General features: G+C 47.6%; 1 protein-coding gene across 2 annotated transcripts in view; it reads left to right on the forward strand.

Annotated features, from left to right (window-relative positions):
• The window catches only part of LOC106612249 (copper-transporting ATPase 1), a 59,196-nt gene that overhangs the window by 25,487 nt on the left and 18,464 nt on the right, over positions 1–15,245 (forward strand). For both annotated transcript variants that reach the window (XM_045724210.2, XM_045724211.2), the window contains 5 exons: positions 11,504–11,737; positions 11,929–12,020; positions 12,298–12,425; positions 12,686–12,840; positions 13,091–13,225. In XM_045724210.2, coding sequence (XP_045580166.2) covers positions 11,504–11,737; positions 11,929–12,020; positions 12,298–12,425; positions 12,686–12,840; positions 13,091–13,225 — 744 coding nt within the window. The remainder of the gene's footprint in view (positions 1–11,503; positions 11,738–11,928; positions 12,021–12,297; positions 12,426–12,685; positions 12,841–13,090; positions 13,226–15,245) is intronic.

Below are 15,245 nucleotides of genomic sequence, written 5' to 3' on the forward strand. Positions count from 1 at the left end.
AGGGTCTTCCTCTGACACCGCCTGGTGTAGAAGTCCTGGATGGCAGGCAGCTTAGCCCCAGTTATGTACTGGGCCGTACGCACTACCCTCTGTATCGCCTTGCGGTCGGAGGCCGAGCAATTGCCGTACCAGGCAGTGATGCAACCAGTCAGGATGCTCTCGATGTTGTAGCTGTAGAACCTTTTGAGGATCTCAGGACCCATGCCAAATCTTTTTAGTTTCCTGAGGAGGAATAGGCTTTGTCGTGCCCTCTTCACGACTGTCTTGGTGTGTTTGGACCATTCTAGTTTGTTGGTGATGTGGACACCAAGGAACTTGAAGCTCTGAACCTGCTCCACTACAGCCCCATTGATGAGAATGGGGGCGTGCTCGGTCCTCCTTTTCCTGTAGTCCACAATCATCTCATTAGTCTTGGTTACGTTGAGGGAGAGATTGTTATTCTGGCACCACCCGGCCAGGTCTCTGACCTCCTCCCTATAGGCTGTCTTGTCGGTGATCAGGCCTACCACTGTTGTGTCCCCATGTGCAGTTGACCTGACTCCAATTGACTCAAATGATGTCAATTAGCCTATCAGAAGCTTCTAAAGCCATGACATCATTTTCTGTATTTTTCCAAGCTGTTTAAAGGCACAATCAACTTAGTGTATGTAAACTTCTGACCCACTGGAATTGTGATACAGTGAATTATAAGTGAAATAATCTGTCTGTAAAGAATTGTTGGAAAACTTACTTGTGTCATGCACAAAGTAGATGTCCTAACTGACTTGCCAAAACTATGGTTTGTTAACAAGAAATTAGTGGAGTGGTTGAAACACTTAGGTTGGAGTCATTAAAACTAGTTTATGTAAACTTCCGACTTCAACTGTAAGTATATGGATGAGCGATGGCCGAGCGGCATAGGCAAGATGCAATAGATGGTATAAAATACAGTATATATACACGTGATGAGTAACGTAAGATATGTAAACAATATATAAAGTGGCATTGTTTAAAGTGACTAGTGATACATTTATCACATCCAATTTGTAATAATTAAAGTGGCTAGAGATTTGAGTCAGTATGTTGGCAGCAGCCACTCAATGTTAGTGATGGCTGTTTAACTTCTTACATCTAGCCAACTGCCAATGGCTAGATGTTGCATGGCGCGAAATACAAAAACAACTAAAATACCACAATTCAATTTTCTCAAACATACGACTATTTTACACCATTTGAAAGATAAACCTCTCCTGAATCCAACCATGTTGTCCGATTTCAAAAAGGCTTTACAGCGAAAGCAAAACATTACATTATGTTAGGATACCACCACAGCAAAAAAACAGCACAGCCATTTTCCTAGCAGGGACAGCCATTTTCCAAGCAAGGGTAGCCGTCCAAAAGCACAAAACCAGCTAAAATTATGCACTAACCTTTGACGATCTTCATCAGATGACACTCCTAGGACATTATGTTGGAACAAAAAATGCATGTATTGTCTGTCAAGTTCATATTTATATAAAAAAAAAACATTTTATATTGGCGCGTGACGTTCAGAAAATGTATTCACCCCAAAATTCCGGTGAATGGGCACCATAATTTACAGAAATACTCATAAACGTTGACAAAATATATAACAATTAATTAAAGTAGTATAGATGAACTATTCCTTTATGCAACCGCTTTGTCAGATTTCAAAATAACTTTACGGAGAAAGCACATTGTTCAATATTCTGAGTACTGAGCCCCAAGCTATTCAGTTAGCCGTCCAGCCACGGCATCCACAAAACGCTGAAATATGTTAAAAATATTATTTTACCTTTGCTGATCTTCGGCTGAATGCAATCGGAAGGTCTCCCACTTCCACAAGAAATGTTCATTTGTTCGATAAAGTCCATAATTTATGTCAAAATAAATCAGTTTTGATGGCGTGTCCAGATCACCATTCCAAAATGCATCTATCCACCGTCGATGAAAAGTTATAAAGTTCCCTCAGCGTTTGTAGAAACATGTCAAACCATGTTCACAATCAATCTTTAGGGTGTTTTTAACATAGAATTTCGATAATATTCCAAACGGACAATAGCAGATTCATTACAGAAGAAAAATAAAAATGGCCAGCCCTACGTGAGCGCACACGAGGTAAGTCAATGACACCAGGTCGACCACTTACTGTTCCGGGTATTATTCAATCAAATTGCATTGTAGAAGCCTCAAACAAGGTTCTAATGACTGTTGACATCTAGTGGAAGCCTTAGGAAGTGCAATATGACATCACAGACACTGTAGTTTAGATAGAACATAATTTGAAATGACTACAACCATGTGAGGTCAAACTTCCTGGTTGGATTTCTCAGGTTTTTGCCTGCCATATGAGTTATGTTATACTCGCAGACATCATTCAAACAGTTTTAGAAACTTCAGAGTGTTTTCTATCCAAATCTATTAATAATATGCATATCCTACTTTCTGAGTCTGAGTAGGAGGCAGTTTAATTTGGGTACGTTTTTCATCCAGCCGTGAAAATACTGCCCCCTATAGTGAAGAGGTTAACAGTCTGATGGCCTTGAGATAGAAGCTGTTTTTCAGTCTCTCGGTCCCAGCTTTGATGCACCTGTACTGACCTCGCCTTCTGGATGATAGCGGTGTGAACTGGCAGTGGCTCGGGTGGTTGGTGTCCTTGATGATCTTTTTGGCCTTCCTGTGACATTGGGTGCTGTAGGTGTCCTGGAGGGCAGGTAGTTTTCCCCTGGTGATGTGTTGTGCAGACCGCACCACCCTCTGGAGTGCCTTGCTGTTGAGGGCAGTGCAGTTGCCATACCAGGCTGTGATACAGTCTGACAGGATGCTCTCGATTGTGTATCTGTAAAAGTTTGTCAGGGTTTTGGGTGACAAGCCACATTTTTTCAGCCTCCTCTGAGGTTGAAGAGGCACTGTTGTGCTTTCTTCACCACATTGTCTGTGTTTGGACCATTTCAGTTGGTCTGTGATGTATAAGCAGAGGAACTTAAAACTTTCCACCTTCTCCACTGCTGTCCCTTCGATGTGGATAGGGGGGTGCTCCCTCTGCTGTATCCTGAAGTCAACGATCATCTCCTTTGTTTTGTTGACGTTGAGTGAGAGGTTGTTTTCCCGACACCACACTCCGAGTGCCCTCACCTCCTCCCTGTAGGCTGTCTTATCGTTGTTGGTGATCAAGCACACTACTGTTGTGTCGTCTGCAAAGTTGATGATTGAGTTGGAGGCGTGCATGGCCACGCAGTCATGGGTGAACAGGGAGTACAAGAGAGGGCTGAGTACACACCCTTGTGGGGCCCCAGTGTTGAGGATCAGCGAAGTGGAGATGTTGTTTCCTGCCTCCACCACCTGGGGGCGCCCCGTCAGAAAGTCCAGGACCCAGTTGCACAGAGTGGGGTTGAGACCCAGGGCCTCGAGCTTGATGATGAGCTTGGAGGGTACAATGGTGTTGAATGCTGAGTTATAGTCAATGAACAGCATTCTTACATAGGTATTATTTTTTCCAGATGGGATACGGTAGTGTGATGGCGATTGCGTCATCTGTGGACCTGTTGGGGTGATATGCAAACTGAAGTGGGTCTAGGGGGGCAGGTAAGGTGCCGGTGACATGAACCTTGACTAGCGTCTCAAAGCACTTCATGATGACAGAAGTGAGTGCTACGGGGCGGTAGTCATTTAGTTCAGTTATCTTTGTCTTCTTGGATACAGGAACAATGGTAGCCATCTTGAAGCATGTGGGGACAACAGACTGGGATAGGGAGCAATTGAATATGTCCGTAGACACACCAGCCAGCTGGTCTGCGCTTGCTCTGAGGACGCCGCTAGGGATGCCGTCTGGGCAGCAGTCTTGCGAGGGTTAACATGTTTTACTCATGGCAACCACTGAGTAGGGGGGGGTGCAGTCTTTGTTAGCGAGCTACAACGGTGGCACTGTATTATTCTCAAAGTGGGCAAAGGTGTTTAGCTTGTCTGTAAGCGTGACGTCGGTGTCCATGAAGTGGCTGTTTTTGTAGTCTGTGATTTCCTGTAGACCCTGCCACATGCGTCTCGTGTCGGAGTTGTTGAGATGCGACTGTATCAGCATTTCGCTTGTTTGATTGCCTTGCGGAGGGAATAACTACACTGTTTATATTCAGCAATATTTCCAGACCTCTTTCCATGGTTAAATGCAGTGGTTCGCGGTTTCAGTTTTGCGCGATTGCCACCATCTATCCACAGTTTCTGGTTAGGGTAGGTTTTAATAGTCACAGTGGGTACAACATCTCCAATGCACTTCTTTATAAATGCACTCACCGAGTCAACATATAGGTCAATGCTGTTCTCTGAGGCTGACCAGAACATATTCCAGTCCTTGTGATCAAAACAATCTTGAAGCGTTGCTTCCGTGGTTGCCTCTCTGGAAGGCAACCCTTGCTTGAATTTCGTCTACCTTGTCGTCAAGAGACTGGACATTGGCGAGTAGTATACTCGGGAGCGGTGAGCACATCTACGGAGCCTGACCAGGAGGCCGCTCCGTCTGCCATATCTGCGGCGCCATTGTTTTGGGTCGGCTACCGGGATTAGATCCATTGTCCTGGGTGGTGGTCCGAACAGAGAGTGACCATCGTGTCCTTGGTCACCTCTCTGAACAAGGCCCTTCTCCCCTGATTGCTCAGTTTGGCTGGGCGGCCAGTTCTAGGTGGTTCCAAACTTTTTCCATTTAAGAATGATGGAGGCCACTGTGTTCTTGGGGACCTTCAATGCTGCAGAAATGTTTTGGTAACCTTCCCCAGATCTGTACCTCGACACAATCCTGTCTCGGAGCTCTACGGTCAACTCCTTCGACCTCATGGCTTGGTTTTTGCTCTGGCATGCACTGTCAACTGTGGAACCTTATATAGACAGGTGTAACCCTTTCCAAATCATGTCCAATCAATTGAATTTACCACAGGTGGACTCCAATCAAGTTGTAAAAACATCTCAAGGATGATCAATGGAAACAGGATGCACCTGAGCTCAATTTCGAGTCTCATAGCGAAGGGTCTAAATACTAAAAAAGTATCTTTTTTTTATTGTAACACATTTTCAAAAATGTCTAAAAACCTGTGTTTGCTTTTGTCATTATGGGTTATTGTGTGTAGATTGATGAGAAAAAAACACAAGTTGAATCAATTTTAGAATAAGGCTGTAAAGTAACAAAATATGGAAAAAGTGAAGGGGTCTGAATACTTTCCGAATGCCCTGTATAAGGAGCCCCAGGACAGCAACACACTAGACCCAACCAAATCTTGAGAAAACAAAAAGAGAATTACTTGACACATTGGAAAGAATTAACAAAACATCAGCGCAAACTAGAATGCTATTTGGCCCTGAACAGAGAGTACACAGTGGCCAATGTGACTGACCCCACATTAAGGAAAGCTTTGTGACTTGTTACAGGCTTTGAATTTCCAATTTTATGTTTTGAGGTTGGACTTTTTGCACGTATAGCACGTTGTCACGTAGGGCACACCGATTGGTGTCACCTCGTTATTCAGTATGTGTTAGACCTGTGCTGGTTGCCATTCCATTAGTGGGAAGGTGTTTCACCTGTGCTGGCCCAGGTGCTGTTTAAGAGCGGCTGGCCCAGTTGTCTTGATAGATGTGGAGGGTTAACTCCATTAGTAGTATTTTTATTTCCTTTGTCTGGTTACACTTTTTCATTTTGCTCCACTGCTTTGGTTTGTTTCCTGTCTTCAAGTTTGGTGTGGGCAAAGCCTTGCTTTTGAGAGAGCCCGCTGTAGGCAGACCTGGCTCTCAAGAGAAGACAGGCTATGTGCACCCCACACTGCCCACAAAATGAGGTGGAAACTGAGCTGCACTTCCTAACCTCCTGCCCAATGTATGACCATATTAGAGAGACATATTTCCCTCAGATTACACAGATCCACAAAGAATTCAAAAACAAATCCAAGTTTGATAAACTCCCATATCTACTGGGTGAAATACCACAGTGCACCATCACAGCAGCAAGATTTATGACCTGTTGCCACAAGAAAAGGGCAACAGTGAAGAACAAATACCATTGTAAATACCATATTTATGTTTATTTATTTTCCTTTTTGTACTTTAACTATTTGCACATCGTTACAACACTGTTTATAGACATATTCTTTATTCTTTTGGAACTTCTGTGAGTATAATGTTTACTGTTAATTAGTATTGTTTATTTCACTTTTGTTTATTATCTACTTCACTTGGTTTGGTAATGTTAACATATGTTTCCCATGCCAATAAAGCCCTTTGACAGGGAGTGAGGGAGAGATATATGGACTGACAGGGAGTGAGGGAGAGACATCGACTGACAGGGAGTGAGGGAGAGATATATGGACTGACAGGGAGTGAGGGAGAGACATATGGACTGACAGGGAGTGAGGGGGAGACATATCGACTGACAGGGAGTGAGGGAGAGATATATGGACTGACAGGGAGTGAGGGAGAGACATATCGACTGACAGGGAGTGAGGGAGAGACATATAGACAGGGAGGGAGAGACATATAGACAGGGCGAGAGAGAGGGATAGACAGGGAGGGAGAGACATATAGACAGGGCGAGAGAGAGGGAGAGACATAAGGAGGGAGAGACAGGGAGGGAGAGAGGGATAGACAGGGAGGGAGAGACAGGGAGGGAGGGAGGAAGAGACATAGACCAACGGGGAGGGAGGGAGGAAGAGACATATAGACAGGGAGGGAGGGAGGGATAGACATATAGACAGGGAGGGAGGGAGGGAGGGAGGGAGGGAGAGACATATAGGGAGGGAGGGAGGGAGAGACATATAGGGAGGGAGGGAGGGATAGACATATAGACAGGGAGGGAGGGCGGGAGGGAGGGAGAGACATATAGACAGGGAGGGAGGGAGGGAGAGACAGACATATAGACAGGGAGGGAGAGACATATTGACAGGGAGGGAGGGAGGGAGAGAGGGATAGACAGAGGGAGAGACGGGGAGGGAGGGACATAGGGAGGGAGAGACAGGGAGGGAGAGAGGGATAGACAGGGAGGGAGAGACATATAGACAGACAGACAGGGAGGGAGGGAGAGACATATAGGGAGGGAGGGAGGTAGATTGACCGAAGGGGGGGAGGGAGGGACAGGGAGGGAGGGAGGGAGGTAGATTGACCGAAGGGGGGGAGGGAGGGACATAGACAGGGAGGGAGAGAGGGATAGGGAGAGAGGGATTGGGAGGGAGGGAGGGATAGACAGGGAGGGAGAGACATATAGACAGGGAGGGAGGGAGAGAGGGATAGACAGGGAGGGAGGGATAGACAGGGAGGGAGGGAGGGATAGACAGGGAGGGAGAGACATATAGACAGGGAGGGAGGGAGAGACAGACATATAGACAGGGAGGGAGAGACATATTGACAGGGAGAGAGGGATAGACAGAGAGGGAGAGACGGGGAGGGAGGGACATAGGGAGGGAGAGACAGGGAGGGAGAGAGGGATAGACAGGGAGGGAGAGACATATAGACAGACAGACAGGGAGGGAGGGAGAGACATATAGGGAGGGAGGGAGGTAGATTGACCGAAGGGGGGGAGGGAGGGACATAGACAGGGAGGGAGGGAGGTAGGTAGATTGACCGAAGGGGGGGAGGGAGGGACATAGACAGGGAGGGAGAGAGGGATTGGGAGGGAGGGAGGGATAGACAGGGAGGGAGAGACATATAGACAGGGAGGGAGAGAGGGATAGACAGGGAGGGAGGGATAGACATATAGACAGGGAGGGAGGGAGGGAGGGATAGACAGGGAGGGAGAGACATATAGACAGGGAGGGAGAGAGGGATAGACAGGGAGGGAGGGAGAGACATATAGACAGGGAGGGAGGGAGGGAAATGGAGGGAGGGAGGGAGAGACATAGACAGGGAGGGAGAGACATATAGACAGGGAGGGAGGGAGGGAGGCAGAGACAGGGAGGGAGGGAGGCAGAGACAGGAAGGGAGAGAGGGAGGGAGGGACAGGGAGGGAGGGACATATAGACAGGGAGGGAGAGACATATAGACAGGGAGAGAGAGAGGGATAGACAGACAGGGAGAGGGAGAGACATAGGGAGAGAGGGATAGACGGAGGGAGGGATAGACAGGGAGGGAGGGAGGGAGGGAGAGACATAGGGAGGTGAGGAACATATAGACAGGGAGGGAGAGACATATAGACAGGGAGGGAGAGACATATAGACAGGGAGGGAGAGAGGGATAGACAGGGAGGGAGAGAGGGATAGACAGGGAGGGAGAGAGGGATAGACAGGGAGGGAGGGATAGACATATAGACAGGGAGAGAGAGAGGGATAGACAGACAGGGAGAGGGAGAGACATAGGGAGAGAGGGATAGACAGGGAGGGAGGGAGAGAGAGAGGGATAGACAGGGAGGGAGGGAGAGAGGGATAGACAGGGAGGGAGGGAGAGACATATAGACAGGGAGGGAGAGGGGGATAGACAGGGAGGGAGAGACATATAGACAGGGAGAGAGAGAGAGGGATAGACAGACGGGGAGAGGGAGAGACAGGGAGAGAGGGATAGACAGGGAGGGAGGGATAGACAGGGAGGGAGGGAGAGACATATCGACTGACAGGGAGTGAGGGAGAGATATATATATGGACTGACAGGGAGTGAGGGAGAGACATATCGACTGACAGGGAGTGAGGGAGAGACATATCGACTGACAGGGAGTGAGGGAGAGACATATGGACTGACAGGGAGTGAGGGAGAGACATATGGACTGACAGGGAGTGAGGGAGAGATATATGGACTGACAGGGAGTGAGGGAGAGATATATGGACTGACAGGGAGTGAGGGAGAGATATATGGACTGACAGGGAGTGAGGGAGAGACATATCGACTGACAGGGAGTGAGGGAGAGACATATCGACTGACAGGGAGTGAGAGACATATAGACAGGGCGAGAGAGAGGGATAGACAGAGGGATAGACATAGGGAGGGAGGGAGGAAGAGACATATAGACAGGGAGGGAGGGAGGGAGGGAGGGAGGGACAGACATATAGACAGGGAGGGAGAGACATATAGACAGGGAGAGAGGGAGAGACAGGGGGAGGGAGGGACATAGGGAGGGAGAGACAGGGAGGGAGAGACGGATAGACAGGGAGACAGGGAGGGAGAGACAGGGAGGGAGAGAGGGATAGACAGGGAGGGAGGGAGGGAGGGACATAGGGAGGGAGAGACAGGGAGGGAGAGACGGATAGACAGGGAGGGAGAGACATATAGACAGACAGACAGGGAGGGAGGGAGAGATATATAGGGAGGGAGGGAGGGAGGGAGGTAGATTGACCGAAGGGGGGGAGGGAGGGGGATAGGGAGGGAGGGGGATAGGGAGGGAGGGATAGACAGGGAGGGAGAGACATATAGACAGGGAGGGAGGGACATATAGATAGGGAGGGAGAGAGGGATAGACAGGGAGGGAGTGATAGACATAGACAGGGAGGGAGGGAGAGAGGGATAGACAGGGAGGGAGGGAGAGACATATAGGCAGGGAGGGAGAGACATATAGACTGACAGGGAGGGAGAGACATATAGACTGACAGGGAGGGAGAGACATATAGACAGGGAGGGAGGGAGGGAGGGAGGGACATATAGACTGACAGGGAGGGAGAGACATATAGACTGACAGGGAGGGAGAGACATATAGACAGGGATGGAGGGAGGGAGGGAGGGACATATAGACTGACAGGGAGGGAGAGACATATAGACAGGGAGGGAGGGAGGCAGGGAGAGACAGACATATAGACAGGGAGGGAGGGAGAGACATATAGGGAGGGAGGGAGGGATAGACATATATACAGGGAGGGAGGGAGGGAGGGAGAGACAGACAGACATATAGACAGGGAGGGAGGGAGAGACATATAGACAGGGAGGGAGGGAGGGAGGGACATAGAGACAGGGAGGGAGGGAGAGACATAGAGACAGGGAGGGAGGGAGAGACAGACAGGGAGGGAGAGTCATATAGACAGGGAGGGAGGGAGAGACATAGGGAGGGAGAGACATAGGGAGGGAGAGACATAGGGATGGAGAGACAGGGAGGGAGAGAGGGATAGACAGAGAGGGAGAGACATAGGGGGAGGGAGGGACATAGGAAGGGAGAGACATAGGGGGAGGGAGGGACATAAGGAGGGACAGACAGAGAGGGAGAGACATATAGGCAGGGAGGGAGAGACATATAGACTGACAGGGAGGGAGAGACATATAGACTGACAGGGAGGGAGAGACATATAGACAGGGAGGGAGGGAGGGAGGGAGGGACATATAGACTGACAGGGAGGGAGAGACATATAGACTGACAGGGAGGGAGAGACATATAGACAGGGATGGAGGGAGGGAGGGAGGGACATATAGACTGACAGGGAGGGAGAGACATATAGACAGGGAGGGAGGGAGGCAGGGAGAGACAGACATATAGACAGGGAGGGAGGGAGAGACATATAGGGAGGGAGGGAGGGATAGACATATATACAGGGAGGGAGGGAGGGAGGGAGAGACAGACAGACATATAGACAGGGAGGGAGGGAGAGACATAGAGACAGGGAGGGAGGGAGAGACAGACAGGGAGGGAGAGTCATATAGACAGGGAGGGAGGGAGAGACATAGGGAGGGAGAGACATAGGGAGGGAGAGACATAGGGATGGAGAGACAGGGAGGGAGAGAGGGATAGACAGAGAGGGAGAGACATAGGGGGAGGGAGGGACATAGGAAGGGAGAGACATAGGGGGAGGGAGGGACATAAGGAGGGACAGACAGAGAGGGAGAGAGGGATAGACAGGGAGGGACATAGGGAGGGAGAGAGGGATAGACAGGGAGGGAGAGACATAGGGGGAGGGAGGGACATAAGGAGGGACAGACAGGGAGGGAGAGAGGGATAGACAGGGAGGGAGAGAGGGAGAGACAGGGAGGGAGAGACATATAGACAGGGAGGGAGGGAGAGACATATAGGCAGGGAGGGAGAGAGAGACATAGACAGGGAGGGAGGGAGAGAGGGAGAGACATATAGGCAGGGAGGGAGAGAGAGACATAGACAGGGAGGGAGGGAGAGATGTATAGACAGGGAGAGAGGGAGACATAGGGAGGGAGAGACATAGGGAGGGAGGGTGGGAGGGAGGGAGAGACATATAGCCAGGGAGGGAGGGAGAGACATATAGAGGTGTATAGACAGACAGACAGACAGACAGACAGACAGACAGACAGACAGACAGACAGACAGACAGACAGACAGACAGACAGACAGACAGACAGACAGACAGACAGACAGACAGACAGACAGACAGACAGACAGACAGACAGGGAGAAAGCAGTCACTAGGGACATATAGACAGACAGACCAACAGACAGGGGCCAGCAGTCTAGATAAGCCTGATTTTAAAACAAGACCTATCTTTCAAGTAACACAATACTTACTTAGATAATTATCACCATTTGTGACCCAAGTGTGAAAGCCATTTTCAAATAAAACCTGAAATTAATATTTTTCCTGCTCTAACATTCCTCTCTTTAGTTTATTGGCGGGCGCTACTTCTACACCCATGCTTACAAGGCCCTGAAACACAAAACAACCAACATGGACGTGCTTATCGTGCTGGCCACCTCCGTAGCGTTCACCTACTCCGTGGTCATCCTCATGGTTGCCATGATAGAGAGGGCGAAGGTCAACCCCATCACCTTCTTTGACACGCCCCCCTTGCTCTTTGTCTTCATCTCCCTCGGGCGCTGGCTGGAGCAGAACGCCAAGGTATTGGACCTCTATATCTTCTAGAAGATATGCTTCTACGTCTTTATAGTAGCATAACAGTTGTAGCTATAAAGCATGGTGTTATTTCTGTAGCTTGAGTATGTCTCTTTAATGCTAAGTTAATCGTCTGTGTCATAGCTAAAGTTTTCTTTAATATAGCTATTGCAGCCTGCTCTGTCTCTCTCCTCCAGAGTAAGACGTCAGAAGCTCTGTCCAAGCTGATGTCCCTCCAGGCCAGCAAGGCCACGGTGGTCACTCGCAACACGGACATGTCTGTACTCAGGTACTTCACTAAAGATCTCCTGTTTCTAGACCTGGCGTCGGATAGCCTGGGTGTTTCTGCTCTTAACCAAAACACTTTCTGGCACTGAAATTAGGAATTGAATAAGGCAGTTTGTAGATATTTGTTACTATTTCGAGTGTTTTTAAGTTTCATTTCAATGTTTAATCAGAACGGACCCCAGGCTGACATTGAGCAGCAAACCCTTTGAGAATTGGATATGGCATATAACCAGTGTATTATAAATCTGACTACATGCGGATCTCTCTGTCCATGTCAGTGAGGAGCAGGTAGATGTTGAGCTGGTCCAGAGAGGAGACGTGGTCAGGGTGGTGCCTGGAGGGAAGTTCCCCATAGATGGGAGGGTCATCGAGGGATACAGCATGGCTGATGAGTCTCTCATCACAGGTGGGTTATAGTGGAGGATCAACTCTGACGATACTGGAGGAGATGCTTCTGAAGTTTCCTTTCCTCATTTCCTTAACACTACTTTGAAATGACTGTTTCTCCAAGCATGGTTACTATTTCTCTGTGAAACTGTATTATTTATGTTGTGTTCCTGGCTAATGTCTCGTCTCTGACGTGTTTTGTGTTCCTGGCTAATGTCTCCTCTCTGACGTGTTTTGTGTTCCTGGCTAATGTCTCATCTCTGATGTGTTTTGTCTCAGGTGAGGCCATGCCAGTGACTAAGAAGCCAGGCAGCTCAGTGATAGCTGGCTCTATCAACCATAACGGCTCTCTGCTCGTCAGTGCTACACACGTAGGCCTGGATACAACCCTGTCTCAGATAGTTAAACTACTGGAGGAGGCTCAGACATCTAAGGTGAGGGTGGTGGTGGTAATATGCTAGCGTTTGTGTAAATGATCTTCTGTTTCCTGGAGTTTTAGTTGGATAAGAGATGTAGGTATTTGTCAATATGTGCTGTTTACAGAACTGACCTTGGGCAACACATGATGGAGGATTCGCCTCGGAATACAATTTTAACTGGTCCTGAGCTGGAAGAGCTTTACCTCTGTGACCTCTGACCTGTGCTTTAACATTTGACCTCTGTCACCTCTGACTTCTGCTGCAGGCTCCCATACAGCAGTTTGCAGATAAGATCAGTGGTTACTTTGTCCCGTTCATCGTTGGGGTCTCTCTCCTCACTCTGTTCTCCTGGATCCTCATTGGCTTTGTCAACTTTCCACTGGTGGAGAAATACTTCCCTGTGAGTAGCCTTTACTATACAGATATCTATGTAAAGCCTTTACTATACTGATATCTGTATACTATGCCTTGAATCTATGCTATCGTGCCCAGAAACCTGCCCCTTTTACTTTCTGTTCCGAACGTGCTAGACGGCCAGTTCGTATAGCCTTTAGCCGTACCCTTATCCTACTTCTCCTCTGTTCCTCTGGTGATGTAGAGGTTAATCCAGGTCCTGCAGTGCCTAGCTCCACTCCCACTCCCCAGGTGCTCTCATTTGTTGACTTCTGTAACCGTAAAAGCCTTGGTCTCATGCATGTTAACATTAGAAGCCTACTCCCTAAGTTTGTTTTACTCACTGCTTTAGCACACTCTGCCAACCCGGATGTCTTAGCCGTGTCTGAATCCTGGTTTAGGAAAACTACCAAAAACCCTGAAATCTCCATCGCTAACTATAACATTTTCCACCAAGATAGAACTGCAAAGGGGGCGGTGTTGCAATCTATTGCAAAGATAGCCTGCAGAGTTATGTACTACTATCCAGGTCTGTACCCAAAAAATTCGAGCTTCTACTTCTAAAAATTCACCTCTCCAGAAACAAGTCTCTCACTGTTGCCGCTTGCTATAGACCTCCCTCTGCCCCCAGCTGTCCCTCGATACCATATGTGAATTGATTGCCCCCCATCTATCATCTGAGCTCGTGCTACTAGGTGACCTAAACTGGGACATGCTTAACCTCTATGGGCTAGGTGGGACGCAAGCGTCCCACCCGTGGTGCACTCCATCAACAGCAGGTGCATTTCAAGAGCGGCAAATTTGAATCCAAATAAATGTAAAAATTCAAATTTTTCAAACATACAACTATTTTACACCCTTTGAAAGATAAACATCTCCTTAATCTAACCACGTTTTACGATTTCAAAAAGGTTTTACGGCGAAAGCATAAATTTAGAGTATGTTAGGACAGTACATTTACAAGAGTTGTGTGTAATGTTTTGTCAATTCAAAGACAGGGTCACCAAAACCATAAAACCAGCTAAAATGATGCACTAACCTTTTACAATCTCCATCAGATGACACTCCTAGGACATTATGTTAGACAATGCATGCATTTTTAGTTCTATCAAGTTCATATTTATATCCAAAAACAGCGTTTTACTATGGCATTGATGTTGAGGAAATCGTTTCCCTCCAATAACCGGCAGTCAAGTCAGCAACACAAATTAAATAATTAAAATTAGAAAACATTGGTAAAATATTATATTGTCATTTAAAGAATTATAGATTTACATCTCTTGAACGCAATCAACTTGCCAGATTTAAAAATAACCTTACTGGGAAATCACACTTTGCAATAATCTGAGCACTGCGCCCAGAAAAATACGCGTTGCGATACAGACAAGCCGTCATGTTGGGGAGATCTAAAATCGAAAATACTATGTAAATAATCCATTACCTTTGATTCTCTTCATCAGATGTCACTTCCAGTTATCACAGGTCCATAACGAATGTAGTTTCGTTCAAAAAAGCTCATCACTTATGTCCAAAAATCTCCGTCTTGTTAGCACATGATCTAAGCCAGCCGGACTTCTCGTCATGAACGAGGGGAAAAAATATATTTACGTTCGTTCAAACATGTCAAACGTTGTATAGCATAAATCATTAGGGCCTTTTTTAACCAGAACATGAGTAATATTCAAGGTGGACGAATGCAATCTCTTTTATAACGTATTGGAACGAGGGTACCCAACATGAACTCGCGCGCCAGGTGTCTAATGGGCCATCATCGTTCCATGGCTCTTGTTCGGTCAGATCTCCCTCCAGAAGACTCAAAACACTTTGTAAAGGCTGGTGACATCTAGTGGAAGCAATAGGAAGTGCCAAAAATATTCCTCAGCCCCTGTGTTTTTCAATGGCATAGGTTTAAAGGTAATACAACACATCAGGTATCCACTTCCTGTCAGAAAATGTCTCAGGGTTTTGCCTGCCAAATGAGTTCTGTTATACTCACAGACACCATTCAAACAGTTTTAGAAACTTTA

The sequence above is a fragment of the Salmo salar genome, chromosome 09 (assembly GCF_965601325.2).
Source record: "Salmo salar chromosome 09, fSalSal1, whole genome shotgun sequence".
Classification (NCBI taxonomy): domain Eukaryota; kingdom Metazoa; phylum Chordata; class Actinopteri; order Salmoniformes; family Salmonidae; genus Salmo; species Salmo salar.